The sequence below is a fragment of the Parus major genome, chromosome 5 (genome assembly GCF_001522545.3).
Source record: "Parus major isolate Abel chromosome 5, Parus_major1.1, whole genome shotgun sequence".
Taxonomy (NCBI): domain Eukaryota; kingdom Metazoa; phylum Chordata; class Aves; order Passeriformes; family Paridae; genus Parus; species Parus major.
In genome coordinates, this window is record NC_031774.1 from 13,810,619 (window position 1) to 13,837,684 (window position 27,066).

The window sequence follows — 27,066 nt, forward strand, 5'->3', positions numbered from 1 at the left end:
ACAAAGGGATAAAAGGTAGTGTGGATTTACTAAAAGCCAGTTTCGTAGGATGACCCACAAAATAATATAGTATAAAATTGAAACTTCAGGCATTCAGGAAATAATTTTTTTTAAAAAATGTTTTTGCTTTCTTGTTGGGAGTCCTAGCAAGAAATAAGCGAATGGGAGAAGGATTTGGCTTTAGTAACCATCTGCAGGGTGACAGGAAGCTGAGAGCATGGTGTGACTGAAACAGAGCAGTGTGAGTCCAGTCACGGAATTTCCACTAACTTCAGGAAAACATGAGTGCTGTGTTTGAGGCATCGCTGTCTGACACTCCATGCAGCAGCTCCTCTCGGGAGAAAAAGCATTTTAAAAGCATTTAAACTGAAAAGTCGCACAGAACATACATCCCGATCACCAGGGAACCGCTTGCATGACCATGCAGGGCTGAAAAGGTCTGGCTTATATAACCGAACACAACAAATGAGTGGGAATTGGATATGTAAATACACGGAAAGGGGAAGTAAACAAAAACCCACAAGCATCTATTGATTTAGATGGAAATTAGAAGCTGGTTTCCAGCCTCCAGACAAGAGGCCCCATCCGGAACTACGGCCATAAACCCCCGAGGAGCAGCGCAGGGCTGGCTGCCACTGCCCGGCCGGGAAACGAGGGCAGGAAAGCCTTCAACTCCCCACAAGTTCTCCGGAGCCGGCCTGTTTGCTTTCACTCATCCCAGCTAATAGCAGCGGGAGTGAAATCTCCGCCGACAGCAGCCCTCAGACGAGCCCCGAGGGTGTGCGGGCCCGAGATCCTCAGCCACTCCCCAGCCCCGCCTCGGCTCCCTTCGGCCTCCCTTCACCCTCCCCTCTGCCTCCCCCCTCCATCTCCTTCCCGCTGCTCCTTCCCCTCCTCCCTCTCGCTCTCTCTCCTCCCCGACGTGTCTGCGGGCACGTCCCCAGCACCGCAGCCCGCCCTCCCTCCCGCGTCACCGCCCGGCCCCCATTTAAGGCGGCGGCCGCCGCCTCCCCCGCTCCGCCGCCGCCGCCGCGCTTGGCTCAGGACGCTCGGTGGGTGCGATCGCCGCGCTGGGATGGGATGGGGGCGGGAGCGGGGCTGCGGGCACGAGCAGCGCAGGAACGGGGGTCGCAGGCGGTACTGGGGCCGCAAAACCTCCGGGGGGACGCGGAGGAGCAGGCGGCGCCAAATGGACAAAGTCTGCTCCGCGACGCCGCCTGCTCTACTGAGTCCCCCCGGCCGTGGTAGGATCGGGCACAGCCCTGGGCTTGAGTCCAGCCGGCGTGATTTCCACTCGCAATCCCCCCATCGGCCCCTCCCTCCATCCCCTTGAGCCTCTGTGGATTAACTTGCTTCCCTTAACCGGTGCGTATGGCCCCAGGGAGGGATCCTGTAAAGAGACTTGAGGATGGGTTTAGGACTGAGTTTCAAATGCAGCATTAGTGGGTCACCTACCACTCCCCTAACCTGTTTCTTTGAGGGGTAGGCGCTCTTAAAAGGAAAAATTTTAAAGTGTAACAGACGTGCTGGAGTGGGTGGCTCTGATCCGCCTTGCACATTAAAATGCTCATGGTGCAAAGGGAGGACTTGGCACGTGGTGAGTGCGCTGCATGGCCGCGCTTCAGGAGGCTTTGCACCTGAAGACTGACGTAGCTTGGTCGATTTTTCCTAAATATGGGTTTCCTGTCCCTCCCCTCAGCCCCAAAACTTACAGTCCTTACCTGCTGCTCGGCTTGGCGTCTCATGCTCTGAACGAGTTGCTGCCTGTTCAGCAGTAGAGAGCCGTGCGGTGTCCGTGCTTGCACCCGTCCGTGCAGCTGCTCCTGCCCTGGGCAGTTCAGGCTGCTCCCAGGGCAGCTCCCAGGGCAGCAGCATTTGCTGAGAAAGCGTGCTGTTGCCTTCCGCGCGGAGACGGGCGTGAATGCCCAATCCTCTGCCATCACCGTGCCATTTCGGCACACCCTCGGCTGGCAGAACCCAACTAACCAGGATGCTGTGCCGCTGGCAGCTAAAATGTGAGGGTGGGAGAGATGGTGACGCCAGACTCCAGCCATCTTAATTCAAAACTGTGCAGTTTCACTTCAAAACAAATTCGTGAAGTTGAAGTTGTGGAGGCTCATGCTGTGCTTAAAAAGGCTTGCCTAAGTGTTGCACGACTTCAGCTCTGGAAAGGCTTCAGGGCACAGAATACCAGTTTTTCAGGGTGAGGGAACAGAGGCTGCCAGACTGTGCTGTGCTTAGAAGTACTAAAATGGCTTCCTGTACCTAAATATAATATGGATGGTCATTTAGGACATTCTACTGCTGCTGCTGGAGTGCCACCAGCTATAAAATATAATCAATGGCTCTCAGGCTGTATTTGAGGCAAAGCTAGGGTGAACTTCAACAGAGGATTTGCATCAATAATTCAGTTTTGCAATAATTTTGTGGCATACAGACAGTATTGCCAGATGTTTTATTCGTGTGTTTTGTATCCATTTTCTTATAATCCTGGATACTTGATATGTGTATCAGTTATATTTGTATCACTGCGGAATACAAATATTCTGGTGTCAGTAAAAGCTCTGAGGCTTGGAGAAATAATCTGTTGCTTTTTTTTTTCAGCAGTGCACCATGTCTCTCAAGGAACAGCTCATCCACACTCTCCACAAACAGGAGAGTCATGCCGAAAATAAGATTAGCGTGGTTGGCGTGGGTGCAGTCGGAATGGCCTGTGCCATCAGCATCCTCATGAAGGTAAATGTCAAGCTTGGTAGGAAGCAGCAGAAAAACTTGAGACCTAAAAGAGGGGCAAAAAAATAGTCACCCTTGTAGTTGAACTTCTGGTTATATAGTCCTTTTTTGGGCCTGAAATGAAGCAACAGTCTTCAAGTTATTGACAGAAAATATAGCTGCAGCTCTTGCAAATGAAGTTTGCCTCAGGATCAGACAGAACGTTGTTTATGGATCATTTTAAGAGCTGCATTTACCTTTGTGGGACTTGCAGACTCCCTTCTAAGTAGGGATTCTCCAACACTCTAAATATGCAAAAAAGCACGAGAACTGAGGATTTATTTTGTCTTGAGCAGAGCAATAGAATAATTCTTTGCAGTGTGATCTGGAAAAATTGGTCCTTGACACTCTGAATAACTTGTCTTCTGCCTTCAGTTAACCATACTGAAAATGCTGTGGTTAACATCAGGCTTGCTTTTCTTGACTGTCAAACAGGTTGTGTGTGAACTATGCTATTAAATTATTCTTCATTATTGTCCTGCTTAATTGTACTACTATTGCATGCAGAATGTGGTTATGTGAAGTATAAAGTGAACTCAAGGATATCCCAGGGGACTAATTTAAGGACTTTGGGAAGAAGTGAAGTGTTAGAGATGAGCAAAATTGTTTAAGTAGCTTTTAAAATAATTTAACTTCACACTTTAAAAACTGGGGGCTTTGCTGAAGGAGCCAGCAAACTTACCATTACTCTTGGTCTCTTGTAGGACTTGGCCGATGAACTCGCCCTTGTTGATGTTGTGGAGGACAAGCTCAGAGGAGAGATGCTGGATCTCCAGCATGGCAGCCTCTTCCTTAAAACTCCAAAGATTGTCTCTGGAAAAGGCAAGTAGTTGGCTCTCATATGCTGATTATTTCTAAATGGAGACAGCCACTTCAGGTCTCACACTGGACAGCCAAGTCTAGCACTTAGCCTGTCACCCTAATCGTTGGGGGGAAGCTCATCGATACAGTACTCAGCTGACATTTTAAAATGTATCTTCTTATGGCCAGTCCAGCTAGGAATTTTCTTCCAGGGTTCACTACTCAGTACAGAAAGATGGATTTCTTCAGTACTTGTGCACCTTAGAGAATTTTATTTCATGACCAGTTAACCCCTGAACTCATTACTTCTTACTTCTGATAACTTTTAATGGCAGCCTTGAATTGGGCAAAGGCTTAACCAGCTCATACCTGAATTACAGTTCCTACAGGTAGTAGGTTATGAGGGCAGAGCCTTCTTCCTCTTCTACACAGCACGCACTTACCCTGAGTGCTATCCCAGCAGCTATGCCTAGTCCCACTTGTGGCTGAGAAGCATGGAGCATCACCGCCTGCAGCTGCGTGTTACAGCATCGACATGCCTCAGTGCCGTTGCTTGGGGCAATGAGCCACAGTCTTAAATTACATTTTCTGTAGAGGCAAAGTCTAGGGTAACAACTACCAGGGAATTGCTGTAGCCTCAAACTTGGGAATTTGAGAAAGGAAGTGAGAACTCCTGTTCTGAACCATGTGTAGTAAGAGGTCATGTTTGACACAGCCTTTTGTCTGCAGATTACAGTGTGACTGCACACTCCAAGCTGGTCATTGTCACTGCTGGTGCCCGGCAGCAAGAAGGAGAGAGCCGCCTTAACTTGGTCCAGCGCAACGTGAATATCTTCAAATTCATCATTCCCAATGTTGTTAAATACAGTCCTGACTGCAAGCTGCTTATTGTCTCAAACCCAGGTTTGTCTTGTGTTGCCATAAGAGGATTTGTCTTAGAGAATAGTTGTTTCTTCAGTAAGGTGGCATTAGTGCACAGGCTTTTAGAAAATACTTGTGCTGGAGAAGAGAAGGCTCCAGGGGAGACCTTGGAGAACCTTCCAGTATCTAAAAGAAAGAGGTGGACTTTTTACAAGGGCAGGTAGTGATATGACATGGGGTAATTGTCTTAACTGAAAGAGATAGATCTAAGTTAGCTATAAGGAAAAAATTCTTTATTATGAAGGTGTTGAGACACTGGAGCAGGTGGCCCATTCATGAAAGTGGTCACAGCCAGGTTGGATGGAGCTTTGAGCAACTTGGTCTAGTGTCAAGTGTCCCTGCCCATGGCAGGGGGTTGGAATGAAACGATCTTTAAGCTCCCTTTCAACCCAAACTGTTCTATGATACGTGTATAGCAAAAAATGTCATCTTCCCTCTCCAGGCTCAGCAGTTTGGTTTTTTGAGAAATAAAATTGGGTTTTCAGACCAAGAGATTGTGAGCACACTACGGGTCACTGATAACTGCATGTATAGCATAAAGGCAGAGCTGAGAGGCTGTTCAAAACAGTCATTATGTTATACAAAACAACCATTATGTTAGCCCACTGCAGTGCCTGGCCATGGGCAGTGCTTTGTGCTCTGTTCCATGCCACTAGCACGCAGGTAAAATGCTTACAGACAAATGGAAGGTGCCATCCTCATTATCAGTCTTCTCATGAGTGGCACCTTTTATACCCCTGTCCTCCTCACAGTGGATATTTTGACCTATGTGGCCTGGAAGATCAGTGGTTTCCCCAAAAACCGTGTTATTGGTAGTGGCTGCAATCTGGACTCTGCCCGTTTCCGCCACCTCATGGGAGAAAGGCTGGGCATCCACCCTCTGAGCTGCCACGGATGGATCATTGGAGAGCACGGAGATTCCAGTGGTAAGGGTGAAATCGGGCCGGCTGTTACACAACTCCCTGGTGCTTTGTCTGCCAGGAACATCTTGAAAACCCACTGCAAAACACTGCCCCAAAACCTTTGCACTGCAGCACCTTAAGAACGCAAGTTCTGATTTAAGTCTTTTGCTGCACAGAGTAACCCTATATGATCTATATTTGACCTGAATGACTGTGCTTGGAAAAGGTCATTATTGTAACCTGAGCTGGCTAAACATTTCTAGGCTAAATTGTTCACGTAACTCCCAAAAAAACCCAAACTGAAGAAGCAAGAGGATAAAGTTCTCTGCAAGGGCCTCTCCAAGATCTGCACCAGACCTACTGGCAGTAGTCTGCAATTGCCAGCTGCAATTCCTGGCTTCTTTTAATCACTGTATATAGGAATTGCAGAGGCAAGTCTGGCAGACAGAAGAAAGCACTTTTTCCTTATTTAACATGTACTTTCCCAAGCAGCAACAGAGCAGTACTGTCTGCTTCCTGGCACCAGAATGCACTTGGAATCAATTCTTATTTGAGAAGACTTTGCAAAATACAGCAACTGTCATTTTAGTTCATGTTGCCCAGGTATTTCATGTCAATGAAGGTGTATTCAAACTTAGTGACACTGTGCATAAATGTTGATGTGCTCCTAGGTTATCAGCCTGCAATTTAGATTTGCCTTATAGGTGATACTATAGTTAAGGTCAGCTAAATCATAAGTGATGTGCTGCAAATTCATCCAGCTAGATCTTAGGTTAACTGTTAACTTGAGAAGAACTGAGTATTGTGAGATAATTAATCTATGCGCAACTCTCAGTGCCTGTCTGGAGTGGAGTGAACGTTGCTGGTGTCTCTCTGAAGACTCTTCATCCAGACCTGGGAACTGACGCAGACAAAGAACACTGGAAGGAGGTCCATAAGCAGGTTGTGGATAGGTAAATACTGGCTTGGCTTTTTTACTAATTTCAACACAAGAACAAATCATCAAGAGCTGAAAAATCTCTGTTCTGCAGTACTCAGATCTAGAATACCTGAGTAGCCCCAAATGTCAAGATGCAAACATAATGGAACATGAATTAATATTTAAAAGAACAATGTAGATATGGCAGTTAAGTTTTCATGATTAGTGAACTATTAGGGCAGAGCTTAAAATTCTAGGCTTCCAGTGTAAGTGTGAGGACTAGTGTAAAATGCAAATAGAATTATTCACTGCTGCGTTCATTTTGGTCCTGGCAGAAAATCAGTCAAGCTTCTGATGCCTCCAAATTTATCTGGAGACCTCCAAAAGCCTTTCTTACAAACGTGAAGCAGTTCAGTTGATGGTGCTTATTCTTTAATGAGTGTCTGTGTCTCTGCAGTGCCTATGAGGTGATCAAACTGAAGGGGTACACGTCCTGGGCTATTGGCCTTTCTGTGGGAGACCTAGCTGAAAGTATTATGAAGAATTTGAGAAGAGTGCACCCCATCTCTACCATTGTTAAGGTGAGCAGCCCTTTCCTAATTTCTGTCTTAATTATGAGAATTAAGTATCTCTGGAATTCTGAAAAACAGTGATCCCTTTCTAGTTTTATTTCAACTAAATTTGGTTTCCTGATAGGATATTCTATGAAATATACTAATATACATAAATTCCAGCTTAACAATCCTTATGTACTTTTCAGGGCTTGCATGGAGTAAAAGAAGATGTCTTCCTAAGTGTTCCTTGTGTACTGGGAAGTAATGGCATCACTGATGTAGTAAAGATGATCCTCAAACCTGAGGAAGAGGACAAATTAAGGAAGAGTGCAGACACACTGTGGGCAATCCAGAAAGAACTACAGTTTTAAACCTGCCCAAGCAATTTTTGGCTCTTAGCAGTTTAACGGGTTTAGTGGTTTGTCTTACGTTGCACTTTCCAAGTAAGTCAAATCTTTCAATGTATTATCTCAACTAGAACACACAAAACGCTCAAATCTGAACAATGGAGTTTCCTGAAGATAGCATTAGGAAACTAATCTAGGGTTTCCCCTGTTCACAGACACCCATGTTCTTTAGCCAGAGCTTGATAACCTAGTCAGTCTTGTTCAGTGAAGTGGTGTGACAGAAATCCAGCATTCAAAGCAGCACTGCCTAAAAAACCCTTTGCCTTTTCCTCATCTTGTTTCATGTTGGTTCAAAGGAATAAGGAGTAATTAATTGCTACACAATGTGAAACCAAAGACATTTCTTGAAGTTAAAGGATTGTCAAGCCAATTGACCAACCTTCTCTGCCAGCTGAATAGCTTAAATATTTCACTGTTGATAGGTCCAAGTGTATTTTCCTAACACTGCTTTGGAATTTTTGTGGGTATTTTTTTCTTAGAGAACCTTATTTTTGTGTACTCTATCAGTCTAGTTGTAAGTTCTGTCTCCAGAGCATGTTCAAAAAAATGTTAAGGTTTCTATGTGCAACAAGACAGTGACTGTCCAACTGTAGCACCAACTACAACACCAAATAAACCACAAACTGTTACTTCTGTCTCCTCGTTTTTCTTAATAGGGCTTTGTCTCCCACATTAGCAGTTCTACTTCCACCCACTTAAATCAGTTCTACTTTTCAAGTCATACTAACTCAAACATCACCTGTATAATAATGTTATGTGTGCAGCTGTGCTGGAGGCTTCAGGTAGTTACATAGTTATGTAAGTCTTTCCCAGACTTTTAAAATGAACTCCAACCTCTTCAGAGCCAGCAGTAATGGGAAAAGCCTTAAGGCAAAGGCTCAGTCTTAAGCTATGCTGCTGAGACCTAGAACCTTTTAAGTTTTCAGTTTTCTCTGGTCATAATAAAAGTGATTTTTTCCAGTTTGGCACAACATCTTCCAAATCTCACAAGTAAAGTGAAAGCATGGTTAAGCTGGCACTGCATATTTGAAAAAAAAGCACATCATACTCTGTTCTGTAGAGGAAGAAAATATGCGACAAATTTTATTCAGCGTTAAGTCCACCAGCACAAAGATTACAGGAGATAGAAAGTGCATTAATAAAAGCTAGTCTTTACCAAAAAGAAAATATATTATTGATTCAAAATATCTTACACTTGGATGATGTAATAACTTACTCTGGGCACCTACTGATTAAGAGAAAGATCAAGAGAATGGCTGCTTAACAAGGAGATCTAATTTCCCAGGTAAAGTCTGGGAATTTAGTAGAGATCACTGAGTCCAGCAGTCTTCCTTGCTTTCTGCATCAAAGCCCTCAGCTGGAACTGCTTGCGAGACAGGAGACGTACATGCTGCAGAAATAAAAACAACAGCTGGCAACAATCTTTACAGAACTGGTAAAGTTCTGATACAAACTACTGCAATACAAATGTTCGAAGCACGGCACATTATGTGACCCAAATGGGATGTCAGTTTTTTGGAAACCCTTAATTCAATATTCTACTTAATTCAATTTTCTTGGCTTAAAATGACTGGCAGGTGGCTGCCAAATGCAATCATTACAGTCTATTTTTTGTGATTTTTAATTATTTACTATATTTTTTATATTAATTATAATTAATATAAAATTTTTTAATTTATATTATTTACTATAACTTAAAGAAATTAGTTAATAATTAACTCCACAGATATTCTTATCAAAGTAATAATATGAACTCTATAAGGTAAAATCAGACTAATGCACTTCCCATGGAACAGAGAATCGTTCTTCTAACAGTAGATAAACAGAACTATAGAAGAAGGACACAATATGACTTTGTATCTATAATGCTTTTAAAATTGGTCTTTAAATTCTGAAATCCCTTTCTAAAATGTATGCTTGAATGTATAAACATTCCTGTTCTTACAGGATCCTCTTCTGTGGAGAGATCATGAATGTTAGTAAGCTGAACCAAAGAGTCCAAAGTAAACACACTTAAAATGCACATCTTAAAAACATCCCAAGAAACCTACCTTTAAAAAGACATCTAAATCTATCACTCCACGTCTCAATGCTTCCCCAAGGTAGAAGATGGTGTCCTCAATTGCATTTTCCTCTGCATATAAGTTCAGGATCTGCTTGTAAAGTGGTGCTGTAGGAATTATAACTTCATCTATGTCATTATTTTCTGACTGACTTTCCATTTTCTCTAAGGCAGAACTGAGCTCCTCATCCTTCTTTTTGAGAAGTTCAATGTTCTTGTCAACTTCAGCCTAAAAATAATTAAGATGTTTATCTTCTTGTGATACAATGGTCTAGATGAAAGATTTTTAGACATACCAGTTCATTCTGTACTTCTTTGTTTATCTTTATTGTGATTTTTACAAAAGAAAGAGCTATCAATCTGTAGATTTCAGATTATTTTAAAAAAGTAACATCTGCTTTAGATAATGTCAATCCATTACCCATTATGCATATACCCATCCATAACTGTAGAGAAAGCATGCCAACACTCCAAGTATTTCCAACTTGCCATAAGGAAAAATGACCATTTAAACTAGCTGAAGATTGTAAAAGGAAAGCCGAAGTAATTATTTTCTTTGGAATGCCATATTGCCAGTTCTCTAGTCCAATTAATAATTTCTTGTAATTTTTTTAAACCACGTCTGAACACTGAGCTGGTTTCAGAAACCGTTTGTCAGTCCCAAAATCTTACTCCTGAACAGCAGTGCAAGGAGCAGATGGACTAAGCGGAAGATACCTTAATGAAAAACTGCAAGAATTTCTGAGCATACTGTGAGTAGGAGAGACTTCTGGGAAAGAAGTTATACAAGGAGGCTGTGACCAAAATCAGTGTTCTCTGCACTAAGGCTCTGAAATGTTCTCCAGTGCTGCTGTTACACATTATTATCAGGAAACTGAGATGCAAATATGAAATAATCTCACACCACTAACATCTTTCACAGGAAGAATGGGGAAAAACAATACTGTTCCTCTACTATTGAGCAGTGACATTTGTAAGGCACATGCAGGACACTACATCTCACTGACACTGCTATTTCTGACTTGCTTCAGTCTGAGCACAAGCCCCCCCAGCTGTGAAAGAGAAAAAGCACAATGCACTGGAAGCTTTGTTATTTCTATCATACTTAATGATCAACTACAAGCTTCTGTTCACTACTAGGAATACTCAGGGGGGGAGCAGTGGCTCCTCTCAGCTTACCACTTCTTGATCCAGGCGAGTCACCATCTCTTCCAGTTTCTGGTGCCCTTTCTTCAGGTCCTCTTCGGTGCGTTTCAAGGCATTGAGCTCAGCTTGTGCGCGATCCATCTCCTCCTTCATCCGCCACCTCAGTTTGTCACTGACGGCCGAGATGAGGGAAGCGCGGATGGTGTCCTCGCTGATGGTGCCATCTCTGCTGGGTCCTGCACAAGGAGGTTTCACAAGTGTTAGATTAATGCTGTGCTGCACTATGAAGCTGGTTGGAATTACCAGTGGCCAAGCTGCTCTATGTACTTCAGCAACGTGAGACAGTAAAATAAGCTGCTCTCCATAATAATTTCCAGAAGCAGCAAAGAGACCACAGTGAGATAACATACATTAGGATGGACACAAGTAAATTAAAGAGTGCATCCATTCACTCACTTCACTATTCCCATATCCACACTCTTTTTTTACTTTAAAATTAGGGTGGCCGTTTCCTCTGAAATCCATAAATGTTGCTAGCCCAAGACCTTTTAAAGAAGAACATGAGTTAATGGCTGGATGTATTCAACTACAATTAATGTAGCAGATGGCTCAAGACAATGAATTTACCTACTACAGGTATTAGTCCAGGTTTCTTTTGTTTCTGATTTTTTTTTTCAGACTTGCCTGGCCTGGTAAGGAAAGCTTTGAACTACGAAAGACAAAGAGAGAATTATAAAGACCACCCATGCAGCACAAGTGGGATACTTCCAGGAAGGGCATGCAGCCCAGGTTCTCATGGGGAACCACCCTGACACCTGCTGGAGGGACAACACAGGCAGGAACACACAATCCAAAAGATTCCTGGAAAGCACTGACAGTAACTTTCTGATACAGATGCAGCAAACGAGGAAAGATGTGCTGCTGGACACTGTAAAACTGACAAGGAATGTCTGGTTGGAGATGCGAAGGTTGGGGCAGCCTTGGCCACAGTGACCACAAGATCATGAAGTTATGCATCCCACAAGTAGAAAGCAGGGCAATGAATAAGATTGCAACCCTGGACTTAATGAGAGCTAACTGTGGCCTTTTCACAGACCTTCTTGGAAGAATTCCATGGGAATTTACCACAGAGGGAAGAGGCGTCAAAGAGAGTAGGTGAATATTCAAGGATCACTTCCTCCAGGATAAAGAACAGTGCATCCCTATGGGCAAGTGAGCATGAGGGGCAAGAGACCTGAACATGCTTTTGCAAATCAGCCTTTCAAAGATAATTTCAAGAGTCTGTCACTAACACACTTTTAAATAGAAAGATAAGTTCTTTGTGTCTCTCACAAGAAGTGCGGTGTGTCTCCAGACCAGGAAACTCAAGAGTGCTCTAGCAAATGTGAAGTGGCTACTGATATTTATCACAAACCACTTCAGTTATTCTGTGGGAATAACTGGAGGGTCACAGTTTCCCCAGGCTTGTGCCTCACACCTTCTAGATCAGTGAAATTTCAATTGGATTGGAACAAATACTGACAAAGCAAGAATTACAGCAGCTTTTGTGCCTAAACTTCACAAACGCTATGAATGAAATGCAGTGAGATTTGAAGCTCTGTAACTGCAAAAGAAAATAAGAACCTTTATCAGAGTATCTTTTTATCCAGAGACATAGCTATCAAAACCTTGAAGCTGTTACAGCATTATGCACATCGTATTTTCCAGCACCCTAGATTTCAAAAAACAACAAAATGAAAAAAAATACTCATCATTGCTCATGTGAATCTTGTATAATTGAAGACTTTATTTTTGTTTTACATCTGCTATCAAAACAAGACTCTATAAATTTGTATCTCTTCCCTATGTTTTTCACTCTGTTCTTGTCTGCAAAACCTGCACCAAGCCATGTGGATGGAAAATTAAAGCTATGCAAATGAATGACAGGAACTACATGAAGAAGCACATCATGCTTACTAATCCACCAAAGCCTTCTAAAATATAAAAACCTTAAGTTTTGATCATAATTAATGTAAGCATTTTCCATACATGTAAGTTGCAACACAATATGTGTACTTTTTCAAAAAAATAAGCAAATTGCCACTGAAAAACAGAGATTGAATTTTTAAACAACTGGTGCAAAGACAGCCTTAAGAAAATATGAATGTCCCAACACTTCATGCAATTTACAGTTCTGGCCTAAAAAATTCACCCTGTTGTCAGTCAATAAGATAATTTGCTAAATTTGGTTAACTATTAGAGGCAGCAACAGAAATTGTCAAATAACACTATACACACAAACTCAGGAATCCATCATTGTTGCTTCTTATGAAAAGGAGAAAAGAACAACAGCACTTCCTACACTGAGAAATAAAACTCAAACCAAGTCAGTCAAACTATCTAGGATAGAGTTTATTCACTGTACAGGACTTCCTGATTACGGCAGGTAATTGCTCTCAATCTAAAAGACCTGACTTCCCTTCAAAAAACAGCATTAGTATGATTTTAGTTAGTTTACTTTACATAATGAATTATACTCTAACACAAAGTTAGAATCAGCCAGAAACAGTATCAGTACAACATACGCTTACTTTCTTTCCCCTGACATCTCTCACTCTGGGAGTTTTTATGCAAGGCTCACTTTAACAATAAAGTGGGACAGAGGGGAAAAAAAAAAAAATCACAATACACCTAACACAATGAAAGTTCACAGAGAAATGCCACCAGATATGGAAGAGGTCTTTGAACATAAAAAGCATTATTTTAATACAGCTCAATCAATGTATCTTCTTACAGAGCATGAACCTGTAGTGTCTTCTGTCACTTCCATAATTAGCCCAGCTTGGGGAAGATTTCATGGCACATGGTCATTAAATCCACAGAACTCTGAAACCTTTAACCTTTACTAGGCAGAGTCTGGTTTCAGAAGTGACCTTACAGAATCATCAAACCAGTAACTGCATCAGGAAAGTAATTAATGGCAGATGACTGAAAAGAAAGAAAAAGACTAAAGGACTATTTGAAAAACCAGTGACTGTGAAAAACTTGAGCTATTTTGCATGAACATTTTCATTCAATTCAAACTAGGCTCACTGTAGAAAACACACCGCCACCACCCCCCACAAAAAACTCTGAATGAAGTTGTAACAACTGATATGCTGCTAAATAAACTATCACAATAAACCACAGCCAAACAAACAAACTGTACAGGAAAGAAACATTTTCAGTTAAAGAACAATACTGGACTGTAAAAAACACCCAACAAAACAAACACAACAAAAACGCCTCACAGTATTTTAAGTGTAGTGGATGATTAAAGAGATGTGTTTGCTTTTTATCTGGCACAAGAGATAAGCCATGTAAACCAGGTGTAGGGCTTTTACCTCACTGCAGCAAATGAGTCAGTGTAATGTTAAATTGTCACTATGAAACCTGGCATTACAACATGCTATCACAGATGATCTAACTCAGGACTGGAAGAGTTTTCTATCTTTGGCAGATAACTGCACCTCTATTCAAAGAAAAAATGAGGGGAAGAAATTAAATAGAATATATTTCTATTTTAAATTAACACTCTGCTACATAAAGGCAAAACTGGGTTTGTTTGAGAAAGACGCTGCAGAAAGCCAACTTCCCCTAGGAAGGTTATCAGCTCCCTACACAAGAGCCAGTGAAAACCTTTAATTCTCCAAGACACAAGTGCAGCCCCACAACACCAAGCACTGTTTGAGGTACTTGAGTGACACAGCAGCTTCTTTGCACTGTGCAAACTCACATCACCTCAGAGCGGAGGGGACCACTGAAGCAGCCAAGAACTTTCAGAAAATACTTTCTTAATCGAAAAGGCTGAAAGAACTTGGACACAAAGGACAGGATCAGGCACAAGAAAAACACAACATACAACTTACTGCTGCTTTCAAATTCTGTAGTAACAGAACTCCTCAGATATTTTAGTAAGAGTAAAGTAGAAGCATCTCTCTTCCCTTGCCATGTCCCCATGTATGTGAAGGAAAATCACAAAATACACAAAGCTCTGGAAAGAAAAGACATTCTATGACTCTGACTCAGGTCATTCCATAAATAACTGGGAGTTCACATATTAAATGAAGAACCTATGGATGCACCTCTAAATTACGGGGCTCAAGAGTCTACAACAGATTGCTAGTGTGAACAACATGTCAACAGAAGCTACACCTTCACCATATAACCATGCCAAAAGGACTATCAGCCACCTGGAAAGTTACTGCACCAGCTTAACTAGATGACATTTATTACTGGTTCCCAATCTGCTACACATACACTTAAAGTGAGGGGCAGGGTAGAAAGCCAGGGCCACAGAGCAGCAGACTGGGAAAAGACACAGGTCAACACCCTAAATAATCCTGATGCTGAAGGGAACAAAGGAGGAAGTGACAAGTAGAGAGAGATCAGTAAGAAGCAACAGGGGAGAGGCTGGAGAAGAACCTCACTAAAAATGAAGCTCATTCCAAACTGCTACTTTAGGAAGTTACTACTCTGGGAGGAAAGAAAGTATAAATAGAGTCCATTAGATGTTTAAATGATGACAAAGGTATTTTTCTAAACCATGAACAGAGCAATGCAGACAATCAAAAGTTATGTACAGTTAAAGGGCAAGGAAAACCCCACGTAGTTACATGCAGTGCTCTTCAAAATATCTACACAGCCCACACAAGGTATTGCATAAACCCAGGAATTTATCAAATTCTGAATGAAGGTGAATAAAATGTATTTCTTTCTTCCTTTGAATAAATTTTAATTAAAGATCAATGCTTTGGAAGTTCAGAGTTAGAACACATTCCTTTTTCCATTTTATTTCTTTATGTATCAGTTATAGAGAGAAGCTTCATTTCAGAGAAACCCTTTCCAAGGTACTCACCAACAGTGGTGACAGGAGGCTGAGAAGGGTAGTACTGAACACTAGTGGTTGCTGGAAAGGGAACACCACCTGGATAAGGATAGTTTGGGTAGCTGCTTTGACAAAGAAAAATACACTAATGTTATGAAACTATTAGTAAAATATCATCCACCTAGATTATCTTTATTGCCACCATGTTAAAAAAATATTTACATAACAAAATGTTAAAATTGCAGGCCTTTTTCCTGTTTACATGAACATCTTTCACAACTGGTATTTCTGCTATTATTTAAGATACCATTTTATCTGAAACCCTATCTAGTTATTGCCTGGTCAACATTTGGATAACAAATTCTCCTGAATCTCTTAGTTTTGCTATATGAAATCCCACAAGTATCCAAAAGAAATTATTCGCTACAAACTCCCACAGAACAATTTCAAATTAGTAATTTTTTTATATGAGAACAGTTAAGACGATGACTGATAAACTGCTTTATGTAAACCTAAAAATGTAAAAAAGTGCAAAAATATGGTTGCAAGGTGAAACAAACTCCCCCAGAAATTCTCACTCCTGTTCTGAAGGATAAAGAAAGCAAAAATATTCATTTTCTCACTGAAACAATTATGAAATGGTGTGTGACAGTCTACAACACCTTTCTAAAATATATTTGCTATCAATTAAAGCAAGGACACAAATTAGTCAGTACTAGACTGACAAACACCTGCATGCAGCAGAGTATTAACAATAGTAATAGTTACATAAGCTGGCCCAAAAACCCCTGCAAAATATAAAATAAGCATGTGCTGTCTTTCTTCAGGTAACTGCAAATTTAATAATTCTTAAAACCTTCCTATTATTTCATAAATTATAAATGTTATAAACAGTTCTATTACTTTTGTAGGACCATCAAGAGCACTTTAAACAAACATATTTAGGAGGAAAAGAAATGCTGTAAGAACTTTAAAAAAATCTTAAATTTTCTGCTCTTAAAACAACACTCCCCACTCACAATCCACACAGGTTTTTACATTTTAAATTTTTTTTAAAAATAAAAATGATCCATATTACACCAAAATCTCATATGCTCCTACCACAAAATTAGGACATAAGAATATTAACCATAAAACCCATTAATTATGGTGTAAAAAATATAAGCACACACTAGGAGGCAGTAGTCAACATCTCATTATTTACTACAACAGATCTGTAAGTCTTCTGGAAATGCTTTATTCCAAGCTATTATATAGAAAAAAATCCTGGTTAATATTTATAAGAAGCTTCTGAAGTAACTTTGTGTTACTTCAAATTCCTTTAGAGTGCTGTAAGTCCCCATGTATGCTGGAGTCAAGGTTTGTATTAACCCAGCAAGGTTTTGGTCAATTTTTGAGTTGCTAATAAAATATTGACTTTTAGGGGTACATATCTTTCTATATCATGTAAACATATCAACCTCATGAAAATATATGAGTTAGGTAGGATTACAGGAGTTAGGTAATTTCAAAGTCTATTTATCACACCCATATATATTTTATTTGAAGAAACTCTAAGAAAGCTAAACCTTCCTCCAATTTTGGCTACTGACAAGAATTCAGCCCTCACTTTTAACAAACCCTGCTAACATGAATAATCATATATCAAATACACCATAAGAAACTACAGTTATGATAAAACACTATTCAGTGAAATGCTCTGTCAGGTAAATGATGACAGTTTAAAGGGGCTCTTACCTGGGGTTTGGAGTGCTTGATGGTGGATAGGGAGATATTCCACCTGGAATTCCTGGCACATAGGAAGCTAAATAAAACAAGAGTTTTGTGCAGTTTTACATTTCAGAAGTTAAAACCATCAATGTAAAGAAGTTATTCCTCATCTATAAAATAACCTTATTGTTGCATTGATGCTTTTCTTAATCATTACTTTAATCACTGCATGGATAAACAGGTGTTGATTTAAAAATACACAACAAATAGGTTTACTAAGGAAAAAAAAAACCAACAACAATCTGCAGCTAGAGTACTCAGAAAAAAACCCCAAAACATGGTATTAAAGATGACCCACCTGAAGAGCTGTCTCCATTTTTTATGTAATAGCTGAAAAAAGAATTTAACCTTTCTAGCCAGTGATCTCTACTCACTAAATAACAAGTGTATAATTTAATTACATTCAGAGTAGTTGATTAGGTGTTTAATGATCTAAACATGTCCTTATCTTATAGCAAAGTAATTTCTGCTATTTAGAAGTTGTATTTAAAAATTTGTTATCAGCATATATAAATGTCTGAATAGTCTTAGCAAGTTTAAGATTTTTCTTGTAAAGCTGACAAAATTATGTTTTGGACATACTTATTCCACATTTCTAGCAAATTTTAGGAATATTTCATCAAATAGCTTTTTCTTTTTTTAAGAACTGACCTATTCCCAGCCTTCAATGCTTTCAAATGATTAAAATTTTTGTCAAAGGACTTAATTTCTTCTTAAACAATGTATCTATAATGTGAAAAAACCCAAGCCCTAAATGTCTGTAAAATAAGGAAAGTCTGATTACACCAGTAAAATTAAGTAGTTATTAGTCATTTCAAAACTCTGAAACATTTTTATTAAAATTACTTCAGCTATGAAGTAATTCATAGTAATTCAGCTCAATTCAATTCAAAATAGTAATTCAAAGCACTTCAGCTTTGAGTGACTACAAGAATAATCAAATGTGGTTCACTGAACGTTTGTCCTTAAGGCACAAGTCACAGCCTCTGCTAAACTACACTTATACTGACCCCCACTGTTCCTGGAAAATCAGGACAATCCGATCTGGTGCTCTCACAAGCAGGGTAGCCACAGATAAACTGCAAAGTCCCAAACACCTAATTATTCCTAATGGTCCCATTTATGTTTGCTACCCATTTTCTCACAGGTTCAGTGCCTGACACCTTGCTAAAAATGGATTCCAATTCTAAAATTGGAAATGGCAATGAATAGCACTTCAGCTTTTCAAATGTAACACTGTGATCAAGTAAAAGCCATATTTCAATAGAAAATGAACATAACCTTAAAAATCTGGCAGAAATAAATAACCCCAAATACAGCTACTGTACCATTAAATTCATGTGGAACTGTTACAACATTATTAAATAAACAATCTCCAGCTAAACTGCTCCCCTTTTACTTCTGTCCCAGTCTTTGACTTGAGGAGGTCTGTGCTACTGTTTTTTTTGGCTTTTTCCCACCCAATACAGAGTCTCCTCCAAGAAGAATTTCTAGGATTTTCTGTTTCCCCCCACCTATCCATCCCCAGTCCTTAAAATAAGATGCCTCCAGAAGTTTAAAAAAATAAATTATTTTAAAAGTCTTGAGGATTTTTGCAAGAAAATAAGAATGGGTACCAAGTCAGAACACCAAATCAACAGAGAACAAACAATAAAAAGAGGCAGGTTTTTTTTTAATCTTCAGCCAGCAATTTGAAAAAAAAAGAAAAAAAAAAAAAAGAAAAATAAACCACACAAACAGGAGAACAGGAGTGTGGGCATAGAAAACACAAGCTGTAGGCTTTCTCATGCTTATGAAATCAATGGTTGAAGGATACTTAAAAGATGGGCTTGTATTATTAGAATGAAAAAAATTGAGATACAAAGTTATTTGAATAATCTCTTTGTCAGTCTGTCTTGGAATGCTGACAGGATGCTGGTTGTTTTGAGGAGCTTGGTGGTGTTTGAGTGTGTTCTGGTTTTGTCTGGGTTTTGCTGTGTTGTAATACAAACTTGATTTTTCCCCTTCAAAACCCCACATGAATTCTTAGATTCACAGAACCTTTTAAGTTGGAAAAGACCTTCAAGATCATTGAGTCCAACAAGGTAAAGTACAGCCCAGGTGAATTCATCAGCCAGCAATATAAAAAGTAAAATACATTATCTGTGGGCAAACTGTGCAGGACAACAATCCCTTTGAAATATTAACATGATTATTTACAGAAATCAGTAGTGGTGAACACTTACTGGTTGGTGGGCCTGTTGCCTGGTATGGGGGGTAGCTGGAAGAAGCAGTAGGACGAGAAAACACTGGAGGTTCCTCTCCAAACACGACAATCATGACCTGGATCAGCTCCAACAAGTCTGACTGGGGCTGGGAGGGAAAGCAAATCACAAGTAGTTGATTTTGCTAACAGAGAGTTTAACTGACTGTCGCAGCACCAGGATGCCATTCTATCAGCTCACAAAAGCATTCCTTTTATTTGTGAGTTTTAATTTTCTTAAATTTTCTTAAATCTCTATCTGTATACATATGTGCATAATTAACTGACTTTCTGGAATCTATTACAGATACCAAGCCAGTCAGCTGGTACTCAAAACCATAGAGCAAAATACACCAGCAGCCACATTTACACACAGAATAAACTGGGTAATACATGGTTCCATATCAACTGCAGGACATTAAATGACTGAGTTTAAGTGTCCAATGATGAATTGTAATAACATTTAAAAAAATTAAATCCACTCCCCAACATGAAAAAACATACAGATCCCAAAGTTTTTTAGACATTTCAGTTTCATACACCACAGCCTTTGCTCTGATTCAGAATGTCTCAAGAGAAAAAATATTCTAACCCACTAAGGAATGGCACAAACCCCCTTTAAATGCAGTTAAACCAGGCTTCCCTGTTTATAATTACTTAATATAGGCATGATTTCATTTTGCCAAAATAAGAACAAGCATCATGAATGCAGCACTACATTAAATACCCCAATTCCAAGTTTACTTAGCTCTATAATCCATTTACTTATTTTTACCAACCTCTCAAACTGAAAGAATTCTTTATCAGCTGCACTTTAGATGATCCTCTTGCTTTGTGCAACACCTGACCTGGGCAGTCTTTTTCCACTATTACTATCCAAGCACTGAACTACCACCCATCCTTAATAAAGTATTCCTGTAAATTGCTTTTTACAGAACCATGTATCTTGTTTCATTTTTCTAATCTTCTTAACACAGTTTATCTTCTTTACAAGTCCATGTTCTGGCCAAAATTTCTATGAGGCCTGCACTGCTCAATGCCTCTATTTATTGGTAAAGCAAATATATCCACATACATGAGGCTCCAGAAATATCTATATAAAGAAGTCCAAGTGCTTGTAGAAGTCCTTTTTAGTCACAGAGGTGTTTTAAGTAAATTTATGATTTCTCTTCTGTAAATATTCTTATCTCACAAATCTTCACATCACACTCTTGCCAGGGGAGAGGACACCTTATGCTGCACTATTTAATCAGACAAGTTGTAACTGAAGATACAATTAATTACCTTAAATAACCAGAACACAGAATGCAATATCCTGACCTTTAAGACATTCCAAAAACCAGTTGATTTTATTTTAAAATGGTTTAAGATCTCTAATGAAGACTATGGTTTTTATTAAAAATGATACAGCTATCTTGAGGAATGCAGAATGAGCAGTTTGAGAATTTCAAATTCCCTATACTTACATATTTCCACTCATGCAGGTAGGGAAGATATATTTTTCCATTTGCATCAACATGCTTCCCAGTTTTTATTGTCATAGAGCTAGTGGGTTTAACAAAACAAATTGGGGGGTTGAAAGGGTAGGTGTCCAGCAGCCACAAGCAAATTGGGATGTTATATGTGTTACCTAGAAAAGATATTTTGAAAGATTATAGAAGTTATTTCAATTCTTCAATTCTTCAACTGTCCTCCTGTATTCAGATTCACAAAAAATTCCTAAGCCCAGTAAACTCAACTGTACAAAGTTTGAAGCCAGAGCCAAAATCTACTAATAATAACATTCAATGAATAGGTAACACTATGGCCACAAACTCAAAGTTTTTCAGAACAATTTAATTTTGATTTATAATCATCACTCACCACTAATACACAATCTCATTTGTTCTATAATGCAACGCTATAGGACTCTAATCTGAATTATCATTAGATGCAGCAATAAATGGTTTGCAACCTTCATTCAACTGACAAACCTGAAAAAAACATGCTTTGCTGAAAGGAAAAAGATGCTACAAAGCTGTAAATGACCGAAGAAGCAATGCTCAGCATGCAAATTTTATCCTGCAGCAAAAATTGAGAACAATTTCTTTAAATTATTTTACTTTGGACTTTACTTCCTTTTGGAAGTCAAGGATTTCAAGAAAAGAGTGATCACCAAAGTAGTGAAGTTGAATCTGGACAAATCTAAGTTTGTCATGCAATTTAGGAAAATAATAGGGATGATTATAATTATACATGCATACCTCTGTAAGGCACAGGAATGGTTCCAGTGAGGCTCATCAACTCCCTGGATGAACCATCATTAAAAACTGAAAGAGAACAAACAATCTTTTTAAAAAAAAAAATTGGTTATACTTATCTTGATTCAGGTTATTCCCCATCTATTTATTGGCAAAAGTTTTCACACATATAAATATAAACTCAGCCTGAAAGGTTCAGCTCTTGCACATTTATGGATTAGCAAATGACTGTCTGCAGTCAGGTAACTCCTCATGAATCACACACTTCTGAGAAATGAATGACTAATCATTGTCAAACTACCTTCTCTACAAATAAAACTGTTTCCTCATTCAGTGACTCAAGTGATTCAAGTAAAATGCTGGAACCGTGCAAACTGCAAGGAACACAAATTGCTCGCAAAGTGCTGCAAAAATAATCCGAACTCAAACTTGATTTAAAAAAACAACTGTCATCTGAGTTTTATAAAACAATACCTTGGGTTTTCTTCAAAAAGCAGGTCAGCAAGAATACTGAAAAATTCTTGGGCCACAGTAAAGAATCAGTAATTTAATCAAACAGTAACACACTGAAGAGGAAAGAAAGAGTGCTTGACTCTGCCAAATCTTAGCCACAAACTGCACAAGAACTTTGACCTAAATGTACTGAGTTGCTGTATTTAGTTTTTTCATACTTTCAATCCAATACATTATTCTTGGCTGAATAAATCAGCTTCTATTGAGGAACCTTTTATCTCCTTAATTCTTCCTGAAAGTTTCTAGCCATAATTCAAATGTAGGTTACTGTGCACAATTATGGTGGTGCTGATGTTCTGCAAAGGCAGGTTCAACATGCTGGGATTTCAGTGGGGGTATATACTTCATTATTAATATGAACTTGGAAACTATCTTATCAGCAATGTAATCATTTTCTTACAGCTGATGTCACTGCTACAAATAATACTCATTATCTGTAAGTGATTCTGTGCTTAGCCTCTTCCAGGCAGCTTAAAGAGCATTAGGGAACACAAATGGCTACAGCTCAAGGATATTTGGAATTATGATCATCATCTTATGCAAACTTGTGCAGCTATTCCAGCCACAGTCCTTTCACTCCTGTTTTGTTTCTCCAGTCACTGCATGAATTTTTATTTCTGTGACAGCTGCTGGCTTGCAGCTACTCAAGTTAAAACTAATTCATCTTTTACCTGTTCATGTCCCTTCTTAATATTTCTCAATCCAGGTATACAACTTAAAAAGCAGAAGACTTTAAAATTTTTGATGACGTAGTAATACAGATCAGATCACAGAGGAATCCCACAGGTAACAGTTAAAAAAAGGTGACCATAAGAAGGCTGACCTCAGCAGCTACACTGGCTCACTGTGTGCTGTGAAACCCTAGGATATCATATTAACACACTTAAATTTAAATTAACTTAGAGACTTTAAAACAGCTAACAAACTATGATTATCATTGATAATTTACGTTATGAAACCCTCATGTCAATTTTCTATAAACTTGACTCTGTCTTCTTCATACTCTTAAGGACTACCACAATGATTTTAAATGAAGCATTTCTTCATTGATTTACAGTTCTTCCCACACAGAATTTTAAAAACATCTTTATATGGCAGCAAAGCTGAATTTGTAAGATACCAGCAATCTCAGGACACCAACTGATGACATCAGTGAGTGATTAACTAAAAGTTAAGCTGTGAAAAACGTGACACTTCTTGGCACATTAAATAGTTATTTTCTAAAGTAACCTTACTATATTACTGAGTCTGTGTTTCTAAAGAAGTATTGATGTCAGAGACAAAAAAGAGAAACTCGGGTTATGTTTTCTGATGTTAACCTTCTTCCCCCTCTGCCCCAAAAACTACCAAAGACATTTAACACATCTACAATTCACCAACAAAATTTTTTTTGCACAGACTAACCATATGAATCCATGACAGGTTTGAGGTCCTTGTACTGAGTAATAACACTGGTTGTCTCCTGTATGGTTAGGTCCCTATACTTATACTGGAAAACAAAAGAGAAAGAAATTACTTCAGAAGCTAAATTTTTAGTATAATTTAATTAAATTTTTTATTTTACCCAATAGGCAGCATTTAAGAGAGTTTACATCTATACACGGATGTTCTTCTCCACTCTTAGTTTGGAATAATAATTTATTTGTCTGTATTGGAACACTGTCTATATAACTTACCCAACTTTAACAAGGTGTTAAGTCTTAACAAGAGTCTAAGCATTGATTTGGAAAGAGCTACTGCATTTTCTTTCATGTTCTACCACAACCAAGTGTATCTGAGAAATATGTGTGAGTCTTAAAAAAAAAAAAAAAGAAAAGTAACCTCCAAACAAATACAGTGATGCTTTGAACATTCCTGATAAACAGCCACCTAGGATCTGAACCACACAGATACATTTCATAGCACTTTTCAGAGCAACACCACATTTATCAATCATTAATTAGCATACACATGTATTTTGTCAGCTAGAAAGCAGGCATATCAAGGCACAGTATTACCAGCAATAATACTGGTTTTACCCCTTTCCTTATATCAGGAGCAGGGAGTAAAACACAGATGCCCTGTAAACCATTGCTACACTACTACAGAATTCACCAATCTCACAGCTTTGCCCACAGACAGCAAAGAAGGTCCTGGGCAACAACCAGAGTTGGTTCACCACACAGTGCAGCTCTTTAGCCTTGTGGTCATTCCTCCTGATAATTACTATTGAAAAGACAGCAATGTGGTCCCTTGAAATTTTTTTTATTCTGATAGGATTCTAAAAAATTGCAATCTTCAGGTGTCCTAAAGAACACAGACAGCAACCTTTCATTGAACCAGGGTTGGAAGACAGACACAATGAAATGTCTGACATCCAAAGCACGCAAATGTTAACATCTGAACAAATTAATCCAGACATTACCCAAGAGCAAACCGTGGTGCCACAGCTAAAGGTCACCTTGGCTCTGACAAACACTCATGAGTTGTGAAGCTTAAAAATTAACTCCTCTTCCTGTCACCTCCAGAGATTGACAAGGATGTTCCTCCAGGGCACGACAACTTGGATTTACTGAGAGAGATGAAGCCACCACGCCACTTCCCACAACGCCAACTCTGCCTACAGGAAGCACCAGCAGCTCGGGTGATGCTGTGACTGATCTTCCTCAAATGACCAAGGACAAAACAGCCACATGGTCTATCTGCAAAATTCTGGTCTGTGGGACAGAAAGCAACCCCTCCAGCAGAGATTCCTGTGTGCACAGGGAAGCACCAGCACAGAAGTCATTCAGCCCCTGGATGCTCTTTTGGTGGGCTGCAGCAAAGCATCTCAGCCTCCTTTGGAAAGTGAGTGCAGCACTGGGAGTGTGCAGCAGGGGCTTGACAGAGAGACAACTTTGTTAACATTTGAATGCATTCCTCCCTCCCTCCCCAACACCTGGAAGAAGCAGGAACGGGAGTTACTGGGAGATAGAGGAACTTCCACATACACCAGCCAGAGACTGGCAGCACATACCCACACCACTGCACGTGTCACTACAGGACAAATGACAGCTGGTCACCCACAACTTTTAAAAGGCTGTACCTTTTCAAAGGAACAAATCTTATGATCCAGGATAGAGCCTCAACAAAACTGGTATAATCACTATTAAAAAGAGAACTGGATTCCGCTAACAGAAGATCCTAAAAAGCACAAGGATTGTAGAATGGTTTGGGTTGGAAACAACCCTAAAGATCATCTTGCTCCAATTCCAAGGCAGGGAGCCTTCCACTATCCCAGGTTGCTCAGAAACCCACCCAGCCTGGCCTCGAACACTGCCAAGGATGGAACATCCACAGTTTTTCTAGGCAGCCTGTGCCAGTGCTTCACCACCCTCACAGTAAAGAAGTAAGCAGAGCCAGGCTTTACTTCCACTTTGGGCAGAAGAATCTCAAGTCAGTTGAGTCAAGAATTGACAAAACAATGCCTGCCTGCTCAGCAGGGACACTGTGACTCTGGTACACAGTGGGGCTGATAAACCACAAATTTGGTTATTGGGGGTGCTTTCAAAAATTAGGCACGACACCTGAACATTAAGCAAGTATTTTCATATCTCTATTAAAACAAATATAGATAATATTATTGTGAACTGTTTTTACATTGAGTGATGATTACATAGTAGAGAGACAGTTGTATGATTCCAGCTATTGCCACAAGCAAAATTAAATGTTAATTTCTGTACTTAAATTGATTTCCAAGAAATGTCAAAATCTCTTCGGAAAAAATAAGATCCTAGTGATTTCTACAAAGGTAACTAAAACTGATAAACTTGAATTCTTAATTTCTAGACTTTTTTCCTCCTCCATTCTCAGACTACAAATGCATTCCCCTCATTTTACATATCAAGAAACAGACCACAGAAAGATGAAGTTTCTCAAGATCTGACATCAGGTAAATACAGCAGGTAAATATAAATAATAAATGAAATGTTTAGGTTTCCCCAAACTAGGGTCAAGCTTTTGCTAACTCATACACTGAACTTTTCAATATGGGAAATATCACTAAACTTCCCTCTCTAGAACAGAAAGTGTAACTATTTTTGAAAAATAAATATAATGAAATAGCATCTTCATTTTTCATCACCTACAGAAAGTCAGACAGGAGTATAAAATGAACAGGTGCAGGGGAACAAGGATATTGGACTATCTTAAATTCTGTTTCTTCTATGGAATCACAATAATTAATTTAATAAAGACAGGCAGCTGTATACAAATACATACATGATCTCATTTGCTGACACTAAGTATTCAATATTAAATTTTCAAGCTCATAAAAAAACCTGCTTATGACCCCAGGCAGGTGAACGTGCCTTTGGTTTTGACCGTATTCTCAACTACCGTACTTCATTTCAAAAGGCTACACATATGATTAAATGCTGCCCAAAAAAAAAAATCCAAAATCCCGTAACTCCCCCTTAGTGTCAGCCTTGGGGGTTTTCATTCCTAGCTGCTGGACAAAGCCCAGTTTTCACTTGAGGAGTGGCACGCGTGGCTCTGCATGATTCAGTGGTTAATGATTTGCCTTCCATGAGATTTTCCCGTTTCCTTGCACAGGGGCTATAACCAAGCCCACCTCACCCCGGTCAGCCATGCAGGGCTGGCCTTCCCCCTGCTGTAACCGGGGAGCACAGTGCCGTGTGTCCTGCACAGCCCCGCTGGTGCCCGGCACTGTCCCAGCCCGGCCCCGCAGCTCGGCACGACCATTTTAGGCTCGCTGCGCCCTTCCTCCCTTCCCGCTGCAAGCCCCCGGAGCCTCCCGGCGCTGGGCCCCGCTGCCGCCCGCCCGTACCTTGGTGAGCATCTTCTTGAGCTGGCTCTCGGACACGGCCATGGCGGCGGCCGCCCCTCGCTGCCGGTGTTGCTCCCGGTGCCGCCGCTACTCCCGGTGCCGCCGGCCCGGCCCTACATAAACACAGGAAGCGGCTGCGCGCCCGCTTCCGGCGGCGTCGCCGC

At 39.9% G+C, this 27,066-nt stretch overlaps 2 protein-coding genes and 1 long non-coding RNA gene across 6 annotated transcripts in view; 1 reads left to right on the forward strand and 2 right to left on the reverse strand.

Moving 5' to 3' along the window:
* The window catches only part of LOC107205765, a 30,510-nt gene extending 29,682 nt beyond the window's left edge, over positions 1-828 (reverse strand). Inside the window, exon 1 of one of the 2 annotated variants that reach the window (XR_004497849.1) lies at positions 522-827. This is a non-coding gene — a long non-coding RNA (uncharacterized LOC107205765). Of the gene's footprint in view, positions 1-521 lie in introns of both variants that reach the window. The other variant, XR_004497850.1, reaches the window with a different exon arrangement.
* A 120-nt stretch (positions 829-948) lies between these two features.
* LOC107205764 (L-lactate dehydrogenase A chain) lies at positions 949-7,905 on the forward strand. 2 transcript variants are annotated; one of them, XM_015630624.2, is made up of 8 exons: positions 949-1,052; positions 2,605-2,736; positions 3,477-3,594; positions 4,303-4,476; positions 5,247-5,420; positions 6,232-6,349; positions 6,773-6,896; positions 7,076-7,905. In XM_015630624.2, exons 2-8 carry the CDS (start codon positions 2,614-2,616, stop codon positions 7,238-7,240), a joined length of 996 nt encoding a protein of 331 aa, XP_015486110.1. In that variant the 5' UTR covers positions 949-1,052; positions 2,605-2,613; the 3' UTR covers positions 7,241-7,905. The 2 variants fall into 2 exon arrangements, with proteins under 2 accessions (XP_015486110.1, XP_015486111.1); XM_015630625.2 differs by having other exon boundaries at positions 970-1,052; positions 2,608-2,736.
* A 423-nt stretch (positions 7,906-8,328) lies between these two features.
* On the reverse strand, positions 8,329-27,041 carry TSG101 (tumor susceptibility 101). Of its 2 annotated transcripts, none has more exons than XM_015630621.3 (10): positions 26,903-27,041; positions 23,500-23,584; positions 21,586-21,651; positions 20,809-20,972; positions 19,326-19,452; positions 17,068-17,134; positions 15,361-15,455; positions 10,518-10,720; positions 9,328-9,567; positions 8,329-8,666 (listed from the first exon to the last, which is right to left on the reverse strand). In XM_015630621.3, exons 1-10 carry the CDS (start codon positions 26,942-26,944, stop codon positions 8,577-8,579), a joined length of 1,179 nt encoding a protein of 392 aa, XP_015486107.1. In that variant the 5' UTR covers positions 26,945-27,041; the 3' UTR covers positions 8,329-8,576. The 2 variants fall into 2 exon arrangements, with proteins under 2 accessions (XP_015486107.1, XP_015486108.1); XM_015630622.3 differs by having other exon boundaries at positions 15,361-15,452; positions 26,903-27,040.
* Positions 27,042-27,066: the final 25 nt, after the last annotated feature.